Source organism: Dipodomys merriami, unplaced genomic scaffold (genome assembly GCF_024711535.1).
Source record: "Dipodomys merriami isolate MVZ:Mamm:240054 unplaced genomic scaffold, mDipMer1.0.p SCAF_27, whole genome shotgun sequence".
NCBI lineage: Eukaryota > Metazoa > Chordata > Mammalia > Rodentia > Heteromyidae > Dipodomys > Dipodomys merriami.
Window position 1 is genome coordinate 13,728,724 of NW_027204159.1, and position 22,751 is coordinate 13,751,474.

At 44.8% G+C, this 22,751-nt stretch overlaps 1 protein-coding gene across 10 annotated transcripts in view; it reads right to left on the reverse strand.

Annotated features, from left to right (window-relative positions):
• The window catches only part of Ppp2r2b (protein phosphatase 2 regulatory subunit Bbeta), a 437,725-nt gene that overhangs the window by 40,470 nt on the left and 374,504 nt on the right, over nt 1-22,751 (reverse strand). For all 10 annotated transcript variants that reach the window (XM_070036318.1, XM_070036326.1, XM_070036328.1 and 7 more), the window contains 2 exons: nt 12,635-12,812; nt 269-433 (listed from right to left, as the gene is read on the reverse strand). In XM_070036318.1, the coding sequence (XP_069892419.1) occupies nt 269-433; nt 12,635-12,812 (343 nt within the window). The remainder of the gene's footprint in view (nt 1-268; nt 434-12,634; nt 12,813-22,751) is intronic.

Genomic DNA, 22,751 nt, shown 5'->3' on the forward strand with positions numbered 1-22,751 from the left:
GCCACAGCGTGAGTGACATCTCAGCATGTAACTGACAAGATGACTATTGTGATTGTTTAAACTCCTGCCCGCTGGCCTCACCTCTGCACTTGCGTGGTGTGGAGTGGAATAGGAGGGTTTTGTCTCTATGGAAACGCTGACCATCCAGCCCACTTCTGAGTCAGGTTAACCATGTATCCAGTGAGACCCGACCCTTGCCTGGTGGCCCCCTCCTCCCATGTGTCAGAGTCCAGCCCCTCTCCCAGCCCTCGCCCCTTCTGCAACTCACACTTGGTGTGCCTGTCACACAGGGCCGACGCCCGCATGTCGCACAGCCGGATTGTCCCTTTGCTGCTGCTGTACACGAAGGTGTTGCAGTGGTGCGGGTGAAACTCAGCCGCCGTGATCACCTCTGTGAGCTCCTCCATGTTGGCCGGCTTGATGTCCACGATGTCTGGCACAGGCGAGTCAAGGAGGGAATGGGAGCAATGGGCAGGGGGGAGGGTAAACTACAGCACCCACGCTGGGAGTGGAGCAGGGCAGCTTTGGACACACACAGGATGGGCTTCTTGGCAACCCTGACTGCAGGAAAATGGTTCTAGTTTCAAATACGTAAGGCTCAGGTACCCTAACGGACCACAGTTCCTGAGTAGTCAGAGGCTGCATTGGAACTCAGGTCTCCTGACTCCTTATCATGGTTCAGGCCTTTCAGACTTGTAGAAGACATCGATGCAAGATCAATGTCATCTGCTCACACTGTCATGCTAAATAAAATAAGCCAACCTGCAAAGACTTGCTGTGTGTGTATGCATGTGCTGGCACTAGGTCTTGAACCCAGGACCTGTCCCTGAGCTTTTTTGAGCCCTGAGCTGTCCTTGAGCTTTTTTTTGCTCAAGATCAGCACACTACCACTTGAACCATAGTTTCGCTTCTGGCCTTTTAGTGGTTAGTTGGGGGTAAAAGTTTGAATGGACTTGCTTGCCTGGGCAGGCTTTGAACTGCAATCCTCAGATCTTAGCTTCCTGAGTAGCTAGGATGACAGGCATAATTTGTGCCAGGCATGTTATAAATACTTTTTTCTGCCTGTTTCCTGATAGTAAAGAACTAGTTCTATTCCAATCAAATGATTCACTTTGTTTGAATGTCACCTAGACTCCTAGACTGGCAAACAATCTCTATAGCAGATGGCAAATCTTTTCCATGAAAGCCTCCACGACCTTGCTTAATAATATGGTGATAGTGACAACAATGGCTGCCACTGTTTATTGAGCACTTAGTATAGGGCATTCACTGGCAAAGTATATCTTGTACTTCTCATGACAATTTGTATAAGCAATACTTTCTTGACAGCCATTTGTGGAGGTAGAAATGGACTCACGAAATAACCTGCCTAAAAACAGATGGCTGGTGAGTGACAACATTTAGATTTCACTCCTGGTGCAAAACCTGGGGCTGTTTCATAACCATGCAGAATTGGATGTACAGGCCCTCTTGTCTCCACGAGCTGTGATTTTTCTTTGATGGTCTGGTGGGAGTTTAAGTATCAGAAACAAGGCCACTTACATGTGGCTGGAGAGACCTGGCTCCTATGGAGTGTGTTTCCATAAAGCTAGCACGCTCTTAGTTGTATCATGTTTTTCTTCAGTATTTTCCTCTCTGATCAAGATTATACCTCTATTTTTTTGTGTGTATGTTAGAAAAGCTTTATTCTAGTAAACAAGATGAAGTAGAGAGAGATGAAAAAGGAGAAAAGCTGTTTCCTGCTCCCCATGCCGGAAACAGGAGTTAAAAGTCTGTACATCTATTTTTTTTTAAGGACACATCCTTAGATAAGAATGGAACTCAGCTTTGTGTCTGTGAAGGTGATTCAGTGGGGGTGAATACCCTCTGTGAAGTATCTGGCATCGATGAAGAAACGAGTCTGCAGGGATCCTTTCATACCCCTAACAAGAACCTACAAGCCACCTGGCTGGGGCAGAAGTTTGGACCCAACACCTTTCTAGAAGGAATCACACTCTGTGATGTGGATGTTTTCCACAGTAACTTTGACCACAGTGGCCCTCTTTGTAATTTTAGCCTCAGCTCGGTAGTCCTGAGTAGGTTTTTCTTTATTTTTGAATTTATGGCCATACAACTGCTAGGCAGGTGCTCTACCACTTGAGCCATACCCCCAACCCTTTTTGCATTGGTTATTTTTAAGGGAAGGTCTTGTTTTATGTCCAAGTTAGCCTGGGCTGCAATCCTTCTACTTGTGCTTTGGGGATGATGGGCCTGTGCCACTAAACCCAGCCTTTGTGCTTCCTCTATAATCTGGGATAAAAGGTGGGCATCTGTGCTCAGCCATTGATTGAGATGGAGTCCCTTGAACTTTTATGCACAAGCTGGCTTTGAACTGTAAACCTCATTTCCATCTCCCAAGTAGTTAGGATTACAGGCTTCAGCTTTTGCACCCAGCAGCCTTTTTTTTTTTTAACTTAATATGATTATCTTCAAATTATCTTTAGGTTGGCTTGCTTTGTTTTTCTCAACTTAGTCTCATCGAAGCAAGAACCCAATGTTCATAATATCATGAGCTAAGTTACATTTAATTATCTACATGAAAACAAATGTGTAACAATTAAAATGCAAATGTCTATGCAAAGCAATGCATTGAATCAATAAGCAATAATTGTCACCGACTATCCTACAGATGCTCTTCATTAAGCACAATCCCTGCTTCAGATGTGAGTTGGGGACAAACACACTGATATTCTTAGTTCTACTAGCCACCTCCTATAAAATATCACCTATGCTCCTGCTAGAGCTAGTCCAACATGCAATTTGTTACAACAATGGCTTTGTACTTGGCTGTGCCTACTTCCCCTTCAATTATCCTGTTGGGTTCTTTCTAAAATTAGTTTTAAGACCAAGCTAACATTACATCTTGGTACAATCTTCCCTAACAAACCCAGATACAAATCTGACTTGGGTCTCTAGGGCATGTGGATTCTTGGATTCACAAAAATACCACCTTCCAGCTTCACTTCTGTCAGAGTTACAAACAAGAGTGTAGTTAGTACACACCCAGGAGCACTTCTGGCTGCTCGGGAGTCTGCAGGCTGAGGCTCTGTGGTCCTTCCCAGCTGCTGATCTGGGCCTTGGGCTCTGCAGCCACAGCATGGGGTGGGGGGGGTGAGGGGGGGTATGCAGAACCCAGTGTTCAGCGATTGTCAGATTTCATCACCCTCCACAAAGTCTTGATGTCCTACGGGTGCCAGAGAGCTGGTTTCTCATTTCCCAAAATAGGGGAAGAAAATCTGGTGTCAGCTTTCTCAACCTCTACCAGGATAGCTCAGAAAAACAAGCTGAACTGGAAGACATCTTTGCTGGGTGGGAGGGGGAGGTGCTACAGCCACAGCTATTTTTTCCCCACCTAAAAATAAAGCCCTGCAGTCAGAACATGTGAAAACAAAGTGGCAGGCACATTGCCTGCATCAAGGACACTTTCCCGGGGCCGGGAGGGTAAGGGGATGCTCATAGATTCTGCTCAGTGCCACTGTTTCTTCCTCTTGAGAGGTATAGCTCCACCGAACCAATCTTTCTTTTTTTTTTTTTGGTCCAGTCGTGGGTCTGAACTCTGGGCCTGGGCGCTGTCCCTCAGCTCTTCAGCTCAAGGCTAGCGCTCTACCACTTGAGCCACAGCGCCACTTCCGGCTTTGTTTTCTTTTTGCTTATGTGGTGCTGAGGAATTGAACCCAGGGCCTCATGCATGCAAGGCAAGTGCTCTACCACTGAGTCACCTTCCCAGCCCCCGAACCAATCTTTCTGAGTGTGAAAGGAGGGAGGTCTGGCCAATCCAAGAGGGAAATTTGTCTCCTCTGCTTTAGGTCTGTGCCCTAACTCACCCATCACTTGGGTGATGTTTTCTACAACCAGAATTTTTATGTCCTAGAAAGGTATTTTTTTTTCTTTTTTCTTCATTTTTGCCAAAGCAGGGGCTTGAATTCAGGGCCTAGGAGCTATCCCTTAGTTTTTATCCACTCAAGGCTGTCACTCCAGCCTCAGTTCCACTTCTGACATTTTCCTGGTAAATTGGAAATAAAGAGTCTCATGGACTTTCCTTAGAGCTCAGCTTCCTGAGTAGCTACGATTATAGGCATGAGCCAGTGGTACCCAGCTGAATGGATTTTGTTTTTGAGCTAGAAGTTGGGACAAAAACCTGATGAGGGGTTTCTTGACTTGTTTTCTAATACAGGACTTGCTGAGTTCATGAAACATGCAGGAGAGGGTCTAGTTGTCAGTGGTGTATAGGGAAGAAGGGAGAAAAGTTCACTGCATTTCCTAAAAAACCAAGACATTTCCTCAGGCTGTTTTTTTTTTTAAAGCATTTTAGCATATACAGTCTCCCCTATGGGTTAGAAAGGATGGAAAAAGGTGATGAGCAGTGCATGCCTCCCTGTATTATCTGGAAAATGGAAGATGCTTTTTGACAGTCAATTTTCTCTACCTTATCCTTTAGAACTCTCCATCTAAACTACTCTCTCATTGCCCCAAAGAACTAAAGTGCAAAAGCAAAAGATAACACTGACTCCCTCCCCTGCCCTAACCGCCCCCCCCCCCCCCCCGCAGCTAATATACAATCTAGACACCCAACAGATTGCTATTAAGTTAACCCTGGGGCTTGACAGATCTGTTCTCTCTGACCCTAACTGCTTAAGGCATTCTTATAAATGCTAAACCCAGGCAAATTACCTCTGCTAACAAAAGGGGTTAATCTGGAGCTCTGCTGGGACTCTGGGGGCCTCTCTGAGGACCGGAGGGGTTACCGGCAGTTTGGCAGCTGAGCTCCCAGGCTTGGAAGCCAGAGGTGGGAAGGTGAAGGGACTACTGTGCCAGGCACTAGCCTCAGGCATCATTTAAAATAATAATTGAAGACACTGAGAGGTCATCCCTGCAGGGATCTGCTTCAAACAAATAAGAAGCCAGAACCATGAATTATGTCAGCGGTGGGGTGAGGGAAGGGAACAGATCAGGGCATGAGGTAAGGGGAGTGTGAGGCTGTTTAAAAATCATCTCCCTAAGCCAGTGGCTCACGCCTGTAAGCCTAGCCATTCAGGAGGCTGAGATTTGAGGATTGTGGTTCAAAGCCAGCCCCAGCAGGAAAGTCTGTGAAATTCTTATCTCTAATAAACTACTTAGAAAAAGCTGGAAGTGGTGCTGTGGCTCAAGTGGTAGAGTGCTACCTTGAGTATAAAGAAGTTCAGGGACAGTGCCCAGGCCCTGAGTTCAAGCCCTAGGACCAGAAAATAAAAATCATCTACCTAATCCAACTGTAGACAATCCAAGCTCTTGACACACAAAGTCAACTTCAACTTACTCAAGCACTTACTAATTTAAGAAGTACTTAAGTTTTATTTATCTCATTAAAAAATTTTTTTTTGTGCCAGTCCTGGAGCTTGAATTCAGGGCCTGGGTGCTATCCCTGAGCTTTTTTTGATCAAGGCTAGCATTCTACCACCACTTGAGCCACAGCTGTACTTCTGGCTTTTTGCTAGTTAATTGGAGATAAAGGTCTCATAGACTTGGCCTTGGCTGTCTCTAAACCATGAGCCTCAGAACTCAGCCTCCTGAATAGCTAGGATTATAGGCGTGAGCCACTGGTTCTGAGCTTACTCATTTTTTTTTTTTTGGCAGAGAAAGTTCTAAGGCTATTAAACCCACTGGATTCAAAATTCTAACAGTTCATTTTAGACTTATACTTGGAAAATGTTGAGCTAAAAAAGAAGGACATGAAATATTATTGATATCTCTATCAAGGTAGGACTATGATTATGTTTCTTTTCAATTAGTGCCATCTCCACACTTGCTTTGAATGCAGTTGTAGTGTTTTAGGATGGCTTAAAGAACTTTTTATGTTTATGATATTTTAGGTGATGAAAGTTAGGCACAAAATATATACTGTAGTCTGATACTAGCAACACTTAAAAATGGGTTGACTAAGAGAAGCTAAAGGAAGGAAATACAGCTGTATCTTCGAAGGAGATTCAATTTTAAAGTTAGTATGTAGGTTTTCCCTTATTAGCGGGGTTACATTAACTTCATCTATCTGTTCCAGTACTCTACAGATGCTCCCAAAGCATCTGTAGATGCAAGGAATGCAGCAGTAACCAAAGCACACCCCTTATCCCCCTGTTCCTATAGATTCTTTATGTTAGGGGACTCTGGTCAACAAATGATGTAAGTAAATAGACTATGTAGCATCTTAGACAGAGATAACAACCAAATACAAAAAGTAGAGACAGAGGGGAAGTCTGTGTGTCTGTGTAGTTTGTGTTTGTGTCCTAAACTGGATAGGAGAAAGGTTCCTGGGGAGACCAAGAGTTTGATTCTTTCTTTTCTTTTTTGGCTTTTGTTCCTCTCTCTCTCTCCTCTCTCTCTCCTCTCCTCTCTCTCTCTCTCTCTCCTCTCTCTCTCTCTCTCTCTCTCTCTCTCTCTCCTCTTTTCTTTTTCTCTTATTCTAACTCTGTGTGATGAATAAGCTAGCATTGTTGAAATGATGACATTAACACAATGCATATTCAGTAAAAATCAGCAGTGAGATTATTGATCACTTTCCTTTTTCTAAAATATTTACAGTGAACACACATTATTAGGCAAAGAAATAATAACTTTAAAAAATAGTTGTTTTCAATTATATTAAGTGAAGTAAGCCAGGCCCAAAGAAACATAGGTCCCATAGTTTCCCTTATTTGCAATAATTAGTATATGTCTGAGCCAAGCAGAAAAGGTCAGATAAGATGATGTTAAGCGATAAGGACACAAGTGGTTTTTTCTTTCTTGCTATTGTTTCTAGAGTATTTATAGGGTACCACATCATGTTTTTGTTGCTTTGTATGTCCCTCCCCCATGGTATAAGCCCTGTTTTCACTGTATTTGATGTTGGTATAATTTGGGGGAGTGGAAGGGAAAAAACAAATTGTTTAAATAGGGATACAGGTGGACCCACTGCAACAATGAGATGTACAAGATGCTATGTCGAAAAACAAACTTACAATTTAGGGGAGGGGGAGTGTAGTTGTGGAGGTGGGAGGGAAGGGATGGTAGGGGAAAAACAAAACAAAGGAGGAGGCAACAATGCTTGATAATAAATGTACACATTATTTTGCACATGTGATTGTAACCCCTCTGTACAGTATTTTCACAATAAAAACATTTAAAAAATAGTTGTTTTCACTGGGTGCTGTGGGTTCTCATCTGAAACACTAATGACTTTGTAGACAGAAGTACAGAGGAACATGGCTTAAAGCCAACTAGAGCAGAAATATTTGTTATACTATCTCCAATTGACCAGCAAAAATCTGGACTAGACACATGGTTCAAGTGGTAGAGCACCAGCCCTATGCAAATATGAGGCCCTGCGTTCAAACCCCAGACAAAAAATATACAGTATTCTTGCTTTAGTATTGTGAGAGAATTGACAGGTGAGAATTTCGATGGGTAAAGTTCAGGATAATATTGTGCTAGATATTACTACTACAACAAAATGGATTTAGATGACGGAGGCTCAGTGTTTATTTTGTTGTTGCTTAGCTGAAAGCCAGCTTGTCTCTAAGTTCCAATTTCTTGTCTTTAATGAATAAAACCCTATCAATGGTTTTTATAAAGATTTTAATGATCAAAAGCACTGAGAAAAAAATCCTGTGTGAAATAAATTTTCTTTTTGCATCCTGTTTTGTGATATAAGCCCACAGGTCTCTTATATGCATTGGTGGTATGGGTCTTGAACATCCTTACTGGTGTTGTCTTTTGCTACGGATGGTGCTGACTCTGCAAACTGGCCCTGCTTCAAGCCGTGAGAGGTTAGTCAAGGAAGGGAGGACAAGGAGAATCCCTTTCTGCAGGCTGACAGGTAGACTGGCCAAGTTGCACAGTGGATCCCAGAGCACTGCCACTCCAGTTCAAAGCTAGCTGAGGCCTCTCATATCCCGCGGTCAGCCTGCCAGTTGTGAGGGTAGAAAATCGTGCTAGCTTGGCCTTGAAGGCGAAGCATTAGGATTGCATTCCCTTTTGGGGGACAGGAATTATTTTGAGATTTTTTTTCTCTCTCAATGTCTAATTTTAATCTTTGGGCATTAAGCACCCACGTTTTGTCAGCTGAAAGGACAGGTGATTTGATAAGGCCCCGGAGGTCTTGAAAAAAGGACTCCAAGGAGCATTCATCTCTGAAGAGCTTCACCAAATCCAAAGTGTAAATACCCATGGAATATTTGCCAACTGCTATGCTCAATCTGAGGGATGGACATAGAGCCCTTGATGCCACGTGAAACACAGAACTGGCTTGAAACCCTGGGCATGATTGGGAGAGCACCTAAAAGTTACAGTGTCAGACTTTGCTACACACATAGGCTAAGCTGCTCAAAATGCTACCATAAAAATTGCCAATTCAATACAGCTGGTTGATGTGGCTCACTTCTGTAATCCTAGCTACCCAGAAGGCTGAGATCTGAAGATCTTGATTCAAAGTCAGCCAAGGCAGACAAATCTATGAGACTCTTATCTCCAATTAACCAACAAAAAGCCAGAAGTGAAGCCTTGAACTCAGGGTCTGGCTGCTATCCCTGAGCTCTTTTAGCTCAAGGCTAATGCTCTACCACTTTGAGCCACAGTGCCACTTCAGTTTTCTTGTGGTTAAGTGGAGATAAGACTCTCACAAACTTTCCTGGCTGGGCTGGCTTTGAACCGTGATCCTCAGATGTCAGCTTCTGAGTAGCTAGGATTACAGGTGTGAGCCACTGATGCCTGGCCACAATCACTTTCGATAGTCCTCTTCTACAGATGATGAAATGGAGAAATAACACAGGGAGTAAATTAAGAAACATAAAAACTAGCCCAGCGAGGGAGTGTTAGTACTGGGTGAGAACTGTAAGCTGATTGGACCACAGAGCCTGTGTTCTCCACACTGATGCTGTGCACTAAATGCTAGGGTTTGGGAGCCATGGCTTCTTGCCATACCTCCAGACCATGTGTCTGGCTATTGGTGTAATACTTTCCACATGCCCTGTTGATTTCAATATGTACTTCATTTTCTTTGAGTTCACAGGTCTGATATGGTTGTACTTCCCAACACTATTATAAATATCTAATTATGGTAAAAAGCCTACATATTGCTTAGAAGAAACTTGTCCTCCACCCAGTGGTGCAGATACCATGCTTTGCTGGGGGAGGTGGTGGTGGGGAAGTGTGGTCTCACGTTGTTCTCTCCTGAGTCATGTTTCTTCTGCTTCTTTGGTAGATAAAAGCCATCACAAAAACAGTTGCTAAACAACACATAATTTAAGACACACCAGATAGCCGGTATTTTTTTTTTTTTCTTGAGGCTGACTGGAGAAATGGCTGGCTTCTACCCCCCCCCCCCCAGAGGTGGCTACACTTCAATGACAACAAGCAAAGGGGTCCCAGTTTGTACTGTCTTTGGTGCTGAAGGCGGTGTGGTTGAAAGAGCTATATAGACATCAGTTATCATCACCATCATGAAGACGATGATTGTTTTACATACGGCTGCTTTAAGGGTGAATGGTAGGGTCTCATTTGTATGCTGGCATCTGGCAGGCTGTCACCCATTTCCAGCATATAACCTAAACTGCACTCTTAATATTCCCCTTTTGCATTCTCCCCAAGGCATCTGTCTCCCCAAATGCTTAAGAAACTTTCCTCCCTTTTGAAGGCCTAGAGGCAAGATTCAAAAAATATGCCACCTAGACTGGGAGAGCAGAAGCTCCAAGTGACAGCTGGCTGAGCCCGAGCAGATTTCTGGCTCTTGGAATGGATGGGAAAAACGAAAGGGAACCACCACCCACACTTATTCTATTAGCAGCTGCAGTGCCAGAAAGCTCTGTAGGCAGGTTCTCCCAGGTCCAGACAATGTGGCATGTCTGCTCTATGACCAACAAAAGATGCTGCTCATGGTCTTCATGGTTAATTCTTGGTGTCTTTAAATAGATCTCCTAAGTGCCAGTGCTTGATGAGAGATGCATGGCTTAAAACACCCTTGGGTACACTGGGTGTCACTGTGATACCTTCTTAGGGCACACAGCTAGAATATATTTCCCCAGTCTACCTTGCAGGTAGAGGTGGCTGTAGAGGTGGTTATATGATTGACATCTAGCCAGTGGAATCCTATTCTGGAGGCTGGCTCATGGAATCTCTCCTGAGAGGTCTTTTATAACCTCCCCATATAGATAAACAAGTGAATCTGGGACAGCTGTGAGAAGGAAGAGGCCCAAGGCTCTGAGTTACCCATTGCATGGTGCTACTAGCTATGGGGGTCATCAATATTGGATTACATAGGAGAAATCATCTTTTATACATTGGTGGCATTAGTGAGATCTGTTTGACATCAGGACATTCAGAGTGTTATTCTCTTAAAGTCGAATTTGCAGCTTTGATGTCATTACAATTGACTACTGGATGATAACTACTCCTGAAAACCTGCTGCAGGCAATCAGCTTTCCATATGCACAGGTGCCACACACCAGAATACAGGAATGCGCAAGGGAAGGTCTTGCTCTCCTAGACTTTACAATGTTACTCAGGGAAACTATATTGTGTAAAGAACCCACTTCTATTGACAAAATAGCAAGAATACAGCTATGAGTGGCTACTTGGGAGTTGAGGGGGAGTCATCCAAGGAGATGGCATTGGACCAAGGCCTGAGTAATGGTTTGTAGTAGCTGTATGAATGCTGGGGGCAGAGGATTCCAGAAGGAAGGATCAGCGGGAGCAAGGACTTGGAAGACATGGCTTACTAGGAACAGAAAAGTGATTAGTTGGGCGGAAGTAGAATGAATTAGGGAAGGGTGGTATGATAGGTACCAACGAAGGAGTCAGGGAGTAAAAATGGAATGGGCTCTTCTAGACCACGGTAAATAACTGGGGTTTTAAGTGCAATGGGAAGCTTCTCCAAGACTGTTTTGTGGAGAAAGGATGTCATACGGATTTAATGAAAGGTCCATTCTGGTAGAGGTGTGGAGTTTGTTTTGTGGAGGAGAGGAGACCAGAGAGATTGCAGCCACACAGGGAACAGCTCACTAACTGACACGAATGCAACTTGGTCAGAGACAGGATAGAAACTTGAGTTGCTTTTAGATGTTTTTTAGAGGAAAACATTGACAGGGCTCATGGTTAAATTGGGTTGTGATAGGGTGAGGGGCTGGTGAATGAAAAAGAACAACAACACTGGCACGTAGGCCAGGTGCTCTGCTGCCTGAGTGGTAGAATCAGGAACTGAGTGAGGAATTACACTACAGGGTCCGGTTTGGGGAGGGGTGGAGACATTCACCAAGGGAGCAAAACACCACCAGAGATACCCGTGCAGCAAGTTCCTTAACTTCTCTGAGCTATAACTAAGAGCTAATAATGCTTACATTATAGGGGTGTCATATCAAATATACCACAGAGGGGGTAGACACGGGAAGGAGGTATGGGGGGCTTGAAAATTGCTGGTGAATCTTTTTTTGATGTGAATTTTCCGTTGTATGGAACCTGTGACATTTCCTAAGCTCAGGAGGCTCAGATCTGAGGATTGTGGTTCAAAACCAGCCCAGGCAGGAAAGTCTGTGAGACTCTTTATCTCCTATTAACTACTAAAAGCTGGCAATGGAGTTGTGGCTCAAGCAGTAGAGCATCATTAGCCTTAAGTGAAAAAGTTAAGGGACAGCACCCAGGCTCTGGATTCAAGCCCCAGTACTGGCACCCGGAAAAATAAAAAGGAAAAGAAATTTCACTGAGCTGTTTAATTTATGTTGTGCATACATTTTATACTCCAAGGAAGAGGTAAAAAGAAATACTTTAGTGTTGGAGATGTGGCTCAGGTGGTAGCGTACCAGCCAATGAGCAAAAGCATCAGTAAGTTTGAGTCCCAGTCTCAGACAGACAGACAGACACAGACACAGACACAGACACAGACACACACACACACACACACAGAGACAGAAATACTTCAAGTTGCTCATGCAAGTGCTCAGCACTCCATAAATGGCCACTATTATTTTCATTGTTATGGGACCAGGGACAGGATCTCTCATCCAATTGTTGTCTATTTGGTCCACCCCAGCAGTTGATAAATCTTTTTCTTTTTTTCTTTTTTGTCCGTCATGGGGCCTGAACTCTGGGCCTGGGCTCTGTCCCTCAGCTTTTCAGCTCAAGGCTAGTGCTCTACCACTTGAGCCACAGCACCACTTCCAGCTTTTTCTGCTTATGTGGTGTGCTGGGGAATCAAACCCAGGGGCTCATGCATGCAAGGCAAGCACTCTACCACTGAGCCACCTTCCCAGCCTCTTGATAAATCTTTAGTAGAGAAAGGAACCTAACTGGATGTTAGGGTGTTATTCTTGGCACATTCACATTTAATCTCAACATATAACACACAAATGCTATTTCATGAAAGAATTGATTCAGACTTCTAACCCAGAGCTAGTCAACCTTTATAGTTCAACACTTTCCTAACATTTTGTTAGAGTGAAAGAGGCTCATGGGAGCCAATGTATTTTAAAAGAAACAAGCTCTTCTAAGTGCCAGGTGGTGCTGTGGTGACTGCTCCCCGCCCTGTCCTGAGCCCAGCCATACCTGTGTATTCTTGATTCAGGCCAATTGACCGTTGGCCACAAGGAAAGGATACTAAAACTCTGATTGGTTATTTCAAAGTTCCATAGGTTAATCCTCAGGTCATCAGCAGACATGTAGGTTTCGTAGTCGCTGTTGACGGATATGGAGTTGATGTGATACGTGTGTGCGTTGGCAAATACTCTCCGAGGAGTGGCCTCTACCATCAGGTCCATGGGTCTCAGGACAGGCACCTGCCATGCAAGAAAGCCAAACTGCTTCAGAACCAAATCCCCTAGGAAAAGAGTGCACATAGTTCACATCTTTATCACCACACCAAATCACAACCACACGAGAGGTTCTCGAAGCTGCAGAGATCACACGATGCTGGCATTCTGGTCCTTAGCTGTCTTCTGTCACCTGACTCTGATGGGGAATTTCATTCTTCCTACATTCTAACTGGCAATCCGTGAGACCCCTCCAGGCGACCTCATTTCAGGGGAACCTAAGTTCCATGGGGAGGGAGGCATCAGTTTCCAGACTGGTCAGTACAGTTCTATGTATTGTTATTAGCCGACATGAGTTGTACAGAGGGAGATTTCATTGATATATTTCCACACATGTTGACAATATGTTCCCATCAATGTCATCCATCTGTCATTGCCCCTCTCCTTCCTTTCCCCCCACTTCCCAAACAGGGTACACAGATTTCCTTGTTTAATTTTCAGAGATGCAAACAATCTATTTTTACTACATTCATCCTCTTTTAATATGTGTTTCAAAATTATTCACCTTGCATTATCTTATAGTTTTTAAAAAAAAAACTATGAAATCTATTTTTTAAAGGCAATTGTGAACCAGGAGCTAGTGGCTCAGGCTTATAATTGTAGATACTCAGAAGGCTGAGACCTGAGGTTGATGTCAGCCTGAGCAGGCTAGCTTTCCTAAGTCCATGAGACTCATCTCCAATTAACCACCAAATAAAAGCCATTGTAGAGATGTGCCTCAAGTGGTAAGAGTGCCAGCCTGGAGCAGAAAAGCTACGGGACAGTGCCCAGGCCCTGAGCTCAAGCCCCAGTACCAGTATAAAAGTCAAAAAAAGAAAATTATGGGAGAATTTTGAGAATATTTCATTCAACTTTAATCTCAACTGATCCACATGTCCTTTCATCTCATGGCTTTCAAGGCCCTGGTCTTCATTTCTAGGGTCACTTTGGGAAAACATACCACCAGAAACTCTTATCACCCCAACTGCTAACAAACATGTCCATCCTGTCTTAGTTGACTTCAGAAAATGCTTCTGTATGTCACCTTGACAATGAAATTAAAATTAAAAAAGAGAAAATCTTGGCTTATTTCTCTTGTCTTAGAGCCCCAACCAGGCAGTGGCAACCTTCTACTCAAACTGACCCCGTTGGAACCATCAATCGTAGGATCATCTTACTGATCTATAAAAGGTGCTCAGCAAATATCTGTTGAGTGTCTTTTGTAAGGGTAAATACTGTCAAACGTTTCCCTCTTGGCAGGTGAGAGAATCAGGTAGGTCAATCATCTTCTATGAGTGTATCTCTTGGTAGAAAATATGAACAAAGGTATGTCACTCTTGTGATTCTGAATTCTGGGTCAAATGGTTCTTAAGAAGTGAGAACATAAATATCAGAAAGAGACATGTCTGAAATTAAGACAACCCAGCCCAACAACCCAACCAACCAAAAGCATCTGACGCCAGTGCAATCCTCTAAGAGATACAAGAAAGTAAAGAATCTAAGCATCAATCTTCTCCCTTGAGCAAATCACCTCTTGCATCCAACCCCTGGCTGACTGGCGGCCAGGTGGAGAGGAAAGCTTCCTCTTCTGCATTGGCTGCAGCCCCAGTGTTGATGAGGAGCCACCATAAACAAAAGTCTGAAAAACAGTGACCCAACTCACAGTGCCCACATTGCCCTCTAACCTTCCGCCCACTCTTTCAGGAATATAAGCGGAGCACTGTACAATACCCTAGGTGGTGGTGGTGGTGGGGTGAGGATGGGGAGGAATTCACCCAGTGAGCACAAGGCAGAGATCCTGCTGATACACATAGCTGACCTACTCGGGGGGAGATAGACATGAACTTTATCATCTCCTAGTCCATAGAGAATAGTGCTAAGGTGGGAGTCAGCCTGGTCAGAAAGATCTAGAGAACATGTATGTGTGTGGGGATGTGAATGATGAGTATGGTTAAACTGGGCCAGATGAGGAGGGAAGAATGTTCTGGTTGGAGATATGGCATGTGCAAAAGTCCTGTGGTGGGGGTAAAAAAGGCAAGATTGATAGATTAGCACAGCTGAGATGGAGATGGTGATGGAAACTTTTGTGGCAGAGGAGGTGACAGGGTAGACAGGAAACTAGTGACAAGAGTTTCACCCATAGGCCATGAGCAATGGAAAGAAATGGAGGTGTTTTGATGACTGTGGTCTGACGAGTTAGATTTTTATCCCATCATCCCAGATGCAGAGTGGGGAATGAGTTAGAGATCTAAGGTAGAAGCCTCACAGGGAAGATGTGTGCTTTGAACACAAACTAAGGGGACAGTTGAGTTGAGGCTCTGCAGCGGATAAAACACACCTTTGCCATTAGGAACTCTGAAGCATTTACTGGGCTTCCGTGCAGGGCCCAGCATCCTTTCCATGTGGTCTCAGATAAATCAACACCTCTGTGAGACAGGCCTCCACACCAAGTGTAGTACAGAGAGAACCAGCTGCGGAAGGAAAAGCTGCTAGCCCAGGGTGGCCTCCGTACGGAGTGGAACACAGGCAGGATAGGAGCTTAGGCTACAAAGCTAGAGCTCTCTTTTCTGCTCAAATGTCACTCAGACAAGGAAGGGACCAGGGCCCTCCAGGAGATGCCAGGAAATTGCTGGAGAATTTATAGAACGAATAGCACTGTGGGAGTCCTCAGGGCAGGGATGGTCACAGCGCTGCGGCTAGGAAACTTCTGTGTAGGCCACAGGCTTTTACAGGACAGGGCATCTGCTCTGTGTACTTTTAGAAGCATGGGCCACCCTTTTATGTGGTTGTTGTTTTCTTCCTCTTTGGCAATACTGGAGTTTGAACTTGAGGCCTCATATTTGCTGGGCAGGTGCTCTTCCAATCAAGTCACACTCCTAGACCTTTTTGCTTTATGTTATTTTTCAGATAAACTCTTGTATGTTTTCCCCCCCTCCCCCAGGGCTGGCCTGATCTATGTTCCTCCTACTTTCTTCGCTTTCTGTATGGCTGTGATTACAGATGTGCACTACAAACTCATTCATTGAGATAGGACTCTCACTAATATTTTTGCCTGGGCCTGTCTTGGATTTCAGTCATTTCCTTTAAATTCTTTGTGTGTGTGTGTGTGTGTGTGTGTGTGTGTACATGCACATGCATGTGCATGCCAGTTCTGGAGTTGTTGCTTAGCTTTTTCACTCAAGGCTGATGCTCTGCCACGGTAGCAATCCCTCGACTTCCTGTCTCAAATTTCAATCCTTCAGATCCCCATCTCTTGACGAGATAGGATTACAGGTGTGAACGACGGTGTCCAGCCTGTACTATGCTTTCATAGTTTGCCAAAAAGGGACAGCCTACCTGGAGCTTTTGAGTAACCTGCTCCTCCCAACCCTACCCTGCCTAAAGAAATGGAATGTGGGCAGCTTCTGGCTTCCTAAACTCCTCATTGCTGCATGATGTCTGCAGAGCATGGCTGTGGCTGTGGCAACAGGGAACTGCCAGGCCTGGGCTACAGCTTAATGTGATGGGCCTGCCTGCTAATGCGGACTGACAAGTGCCATGATGGGCCGCATAATGGGGAAGAGCTCATGCAGGTGTCTAGGGATAGGCTTTCATGCTTTGCCTAGAGAAGGCAGGTGAGTGTACTATGTGTGTGTGTATGTGTGTGTGTGTGTATGTGTGTGTACAGGAGGGTGGGGGTTTCGAATGTCATTCATGGCATGGTATTTCAACATGATTCCTGTGGTCAGTGGAAGCAGGGATGAGTGAGGAGAGCATGCAGGTACTGTATGGGCTTGGGCCCCTCCGTTGGGGGCCGGCAGGGGGAAGAGCTACTCACTCTTCCCCGGGTTGGGCTGGGGCTTTCCATGCTGAGTACAGACACAATTCAGCCCTAGCGGAGCACAGATGCTCATTCACTCACTCACCCCCCACCCCCCCTCAGCCCCTTCACGGCCTTGTTCGGCCTGCCCCACCCCACAGGAGTGGGGTAAGGGTGTGCAGGGGGGAGGGATGTTTCACTCAGCTGAGGCTCAAGGTCTGAGTGAGCACACGTTGCCCCTTCTGAACACAAGGCAGAAATATGAAACAAAGATTTGCTGAACACATGGAACAGTCCCATGCTTTGAAGATATGCTGTAGACTAGGGCCGTCATCATCATCATCCATCTGTGTTGGGAGACATGACGGAAGGCTATGCTGTCTAGGTGTCACCCCTTCATCATCATCATCATCATCATCATCATCATCATCATCATCATCATCATCATCATCATCATCATCATCATAGTGTGTGTTGGTACTGGGGTTTGAACTCAGGACTTCACACAATCACTTGGCTTTTTGACTCAAGGCTAGAACTTTAAACCACTTGAGCCACAGTTCCACTTTTAGCCTTTTTTTTTTTTTGTCGGTCATGGGGCTTGAACTCCTGGCCTGGGAGATAAGAGTCATGGATTTTTCTGCCCGAGCTAGCTTTGAACCACGATCTTCAGATCTCAGCTTTCTGAGTAGCTAGGATTACAGGCATGAGCCATTGGCACCTGGCCACTTCTGGCTTTTTGACTGGAGACAAGAGTCTCACAGATTTGCCTGCCTGGGTTGGCTTCAAACTGTAATCCTCAGATCTCAGCCTCCTGAGTACCTAGGCTTACAGGGGTGAGTTACTGGTGCCTGGCTCTCTTCTTGGATCGTCAATGTTATCTAACCTGGATACCTATGTCTGTGAATAGGAAAGTTTGAAAACAAGTTACCTAAGCCAGTTCCTGGAAGTACAGATGAAGAGATAGAGTTTATTTAAGTTCTTCGTTCAGGGTCACTGTGGGGATCACTGCCACAGCCCAGAGTTCTGCCTCTCCTCACACCATGTGCCTCAATCAAGAGCTCTCTCTCTCTCTCTCTCTCTCTCTCTCTCTCTCTCTCTCCCCTCTCTCCTCTCTCCTCTCTCTCTCCTCTCTCTCTCTCTCTCTCTCTCTCTCTCTCTCTCCCCCCCTCTCTCCTCCCTCTCTCTCTCTCTCTCCTCTCTCTCTCTCTCTCTCTCTCTCTCTCTCTCATTGCCAATCCTGGGGCTTGAACTTTGGACCTAGATGCTGTCCCTGAGCTTTTATTTTTTTTTCTCAAGGCACCAATTGAGCCACAGCTCCATTTCTGGCTTTTAAGAGCCTCATGGGCTTTTCTACCCAGGCTAGCTTCAAACTGCAATCTGCTGAGTAGCTAGGATTATAGGCATGAGCCACCAGCACCCGGCTCAAGATGACAAAACCAGACAACACTCAGGGTCAGGCCAGGGTCTTTTCACTTTTTTGTTTGTTTGTTGTTGTTATTGTTAAAGGAGAGGCCTCACTATGGAGCCTAGGCAGATTTAGAAATCATGACCCTGCCTCAGTCTCCAGAGTCCTGGGGTTACAGGCATGAACCACCAGGCATGGCTAGGCCCGGATCTTTTGGTGCAGTTTAAAGCCTCTGAGCCGAGCCACGCTGGCAGCTATTGGTGAGGCTGCGTTGTGCAAATTGGGGCCTTGGATCTGCAGAGGACACCGCAGTTCTGAGCTGCCGGATGGGGAGATGCCCACGTTCAGACACCTTGAATAGCTCCCTGGCCCTGGCTTAGTCTCAGCTCATCCTCACAAGGCTGATTCCCAAGGGCCATTACTGCAGGCCCGTGGCTCACCGGGATGCTAAAACCATGCTAGAATAGCCACAGAACAATGTCCCGGGACACTGTCCTGGACTAGGGCTGGCGGAGACATAGGTCCGGTGCAATAGAACTGTGTGCTTTCCCCAGAGGCCACAAAGCTCCCCCTCTGCCTTCACTGAAGACTCGGTTCAGGTGTTACCCCCTTCAGAGAGGCCTTCCACCAGCACCCCTCCACTTATGCTCCCCCATAACTCCTGAGAAGATTTGAAACACACACCCCATCACTGAATTATCTCTTGTATATATGATGAGCACCACTGCACAGACCAAGAGGCACAGAAAGGTTAAGCAATCAGACTCAAGTCACACAGCGAGCCCCGGGCAGAGCAAGTACTCATGCCTAGCGCTCCTTCACCCAGGAGTCAGAAGTCAGAGTCATTGTGTACTTGGACTTGCACACTGCACACGGCTACTTGGGAGAGATGCGGGGAGCAGACCCCTCATGGAGGGTGGGGGGGCCTTGCTGGCTTGGATCCTAGAAGGCACAGTGCAGGAATTACCAAGATACCCACCGTGACCACCATAGGAAAATGAGAAAGCAGAGGATGCTAGGGCAGGCAGGGCTGGAAGGGCGGATGGGAGTCATAGGAGAAAGTAGGGGAGACTGTGTTTGAGTCACTGGGGCCAGTAATGTGCAGAGCTCAGAGCAGAGAGCTGAGTATGTTTATAAGGGCCCAAGAGAGTGCTTCTGGGACCAGGGCAGTGATTTAATTATACACCCAACAAACACGTATTAAATCCCCTCTTCCTATCAGATAGATCCCAGGGTTGGAACACAGCAGGGGACCAACCTCGTGTGGTAGAATAATGTGTGTGTGTGTGTGTGTGTGTGTGTGTGTGTGTATTGGAGGAGTTTTATTGCTTCACACAGGTGCTCCTGGGTGGCCTTATTGAAGGGTGACATTTGAGCAGAGGCCTGACTGAAGCAAGGGCAGGCAGAGCAGTGCAAAGGCACTGAAGTTGGAACATGCTTAGAAGAGTGTTAGAGGAAAACAGAGCTACAGAGGAGTGGGTAAAGGAGAGCAGAAGATAGAAGATCAGGGGTTTTATTGAGAGTGAGGAAGGTGGCAGGAACTCCCTTATTGAAGATTAGGTGGCTATAAGTCTGTGGGTTCATTTCTGGGTCTTCAGTTCTATTCCATTGGTCCTCAGGTCTGTTCTTGTGCCAGTGCCAAGCTGTTTTGATTACTATGGCTTTGTAGAAGAGTTTGAAATTTGGTATTGATATTCCTCCAGCACTATTCTTTCTGTTAAGGGATCATTTTTGCTATTCGGGATTGCTCCATATGAAATTTTGGATTGCTTCTTCTATTTCCTTGAAGAATGAGGTTGGAATATTGATAGGTATCACATGAAAGTATTGGGAAGTATTGCCATTTTCATGATGTTGATCTTTTCAATCCAGGAGCATGGGAGATTTTTCCACTTCCTAAGTTCTGCTTTGATTTCCTTTTTCAGGTTTTTAAAGTTTTCATCATAGAGGTCCTTCACTTCTTTGGTTAAGTTAACTCCTAGGTATTTTATTTCTTGTGGGGCTGTTACAAAAGGAGTTGCTTTACTGATTTCAGCCATGCTCTTCTCATTGTTGGCATACAGAAAAGCCATTGATTTTTGAGGGTTATTTTTATACCCTGCTACTTTGCCAAAGTTTTGAATCAGCTCGAGTAATTTGGGAGTGGAGTCTGTGGGATTCTTTAAATACAAGATCTGAAAAGAGGGAGAGTTTTTATCACCCTGCATCAGAATCAACTCCAAATGGATCAAAGACCTCAGAATGAAAGCAGACACTCTGAAAACATTACAGGAAGGAATATGAGAAACCCTATGTCTCCTTGGTACAGGCTGAAATTTTCTTAATAAAGACCAAGAAACACAACAAATGAAAGAAAGGTTGGACAAATGGGACTGCATGAAGTTACAGAGCTTCTGCATGGCAAAGGACATAGCTAGCTAGATCAATAGAAAGCCCACGGATTGGGAGAAGATCTTCACTAGCCATACAATGTACAAGGGTCTCATATCTAAAATATACCTGGAACTCAAAAAATTAAATCCCCCAACAACAAACCCTCAAAGAAACAACTACCTAATAAATAAGTGGGCTAAAGACTTAAAGAGAAACTTCTCTGAAGAGGAAATATGAATAGTCAATAGACATATGAAGAAATGCTCAACCTCGCTAGCCATAAAAGAAATGCAAATCAAAACAACATTGAGATACCACCTCACCCCAGTTAGAATGGCAAAAATCAAGAACTCTAATAACAACAGATGCTTGAGGGCATGTGGCCAGAAGGGAACCCTACTGCATTGTTGGTGGGAGTGTAAACTTGTTCAACCACTTTGGAAAACAGTATGGAGTTTCCTCAAAAGGCTCCACATAGAGCTCCCCTATGACCCAGCAATACCACTTTTGGGCAATTACCTACACGATCACAAACAAGGCCACTCTAAGGCTACTGGCATAACTATGTTTATCACAGCATTATTTACCATAGCTAAGATATGGAACCAACACAGATGCCCCTCAGTAGATGAATGGATCAAGAAAATATGATATATATGTATATATGTATATATGCATGCATATATATATATATATGAATTCTATGCCTCCATCAGAAAGAATGACATTGCCCTATTTGTTAGGAAAAGGAAAGATTTGGAAAAAATTATATTAAGTGAAGTAAGCCAGGCCCAAAGAAACATAGGCCCCATGATTTCCCTTATTTGCAATAACTAGTATAAGTTTAGGACAAGCAGAAAAGGCCAAAAGCTATGTACATATAACCACATAAGATGATGTTAAGTGAAATGAACCCCAAGATAGGGACACATTTCTTTTTTCTTTCTTGCTATTGTTTCTAACATATTTATAATATATCATGTGATTTTTTTCTTTATATGTTCCTCCCCAACAGTATAACCTCTGTTTTCACTGTATTATTGTCGGTGCCCTGAATCTTGTATATACACTTCTCTAATTTGGAGAGGGGAAGGGAAAAAAACAAAATGCTTAAATAAGGATACAGGTTGACCCAGTGTAACAATGAGATGTGCAAAACACTATGTTGAAAACGAACTTTACAACTTCGGGGTGGGGGGTTGTTGTGGAGATGGGAGGGAAGGGATGGTAGGGGAAAACAAAGGAGGCAACAATGCTCAATAGGTAATGTATTCATTACCTTGCTCATGTAACTGTAACCCCTCTATACAGTATTTTTACAATAAAAAAGGTAAAAAAGAAAGAAAGAAAGAAAGAAAATACCATTCCTGGACCTAAGACATGTATCTGAAGGAAAATACATCAACACATAGTGGAGGCAGCTGTACGTCATGTTTACAGTATATCATTTTGGTGATCACTTTGGTAATTTTCCACCATCTTCCATAAGTATCCTAAGTATCCACCATCTTCCTAAGTATCAGTTGGCAGTTCACAAGGCCCTGCACTGGAGACATGTAATAAAAGCTGAGCAGAGTCCTGAAACCCAGCAAGCCACAGGCTCCTCCTTTAAAAGACATCTGTGGAAATGCACAGCAAGAAGAACTGGAGGTGAAAGCCCTTGACCTCCACAGCATTTATGTCAGAGAAAAAAACAAATAATGCTGTGTTTACCACGGCACCTCCCGCCATCCCCTCCTGGCCCCAATGATGCCCCAGAACAGGTTCCAGGCAAAGCTCTGAGGGAGAAGGGGTGGACAAAGAACAATGAAGTTGGGGAGAAGAAGGGTAAGGAAGGAAGGAAAAGGAGAGAAGAGAAAAGAGGAAGGGAGAGGAGGAGAGAGGAAAGGGCAGAATGGGAGAGGATGGGAGAGAAAGGAGAAAGGGAGCCCAGATAAAGCCTTCAACAAAAGTTGCCTGAGCATCTACTATAGCTGGGCAGGTACCACAGAAGCTTCCTGTAGGCCAATCATGCACAACTCCCTCTCTCCTTCCCCTTTCTCCCGTTCGTCCTCCTCCACCCTCTCATTCTTTTTAGGAAAGTCCAACTAGGAGCATAGGTTTGCACTCCATGAAGAAGTGGGGTGAAGAAGTTTTCCCATTAGAGATACCAAGTAAGGGGGGAGACTCACTCCATTTCCCTTCCCTTTACACAGGGTGTCCTCTGAGCAGCACTGGTCATGGTCACGGCACCTGGACTTTCAGGGTGAGGCATCTTGGGAAGGGATGAGCCACTGTCTCCACTTTGTGAAGACTCTTATTCTGAAGCAATGCCATGCAGTCCAGGGCAAGGGCTGAGCTGCTGTTA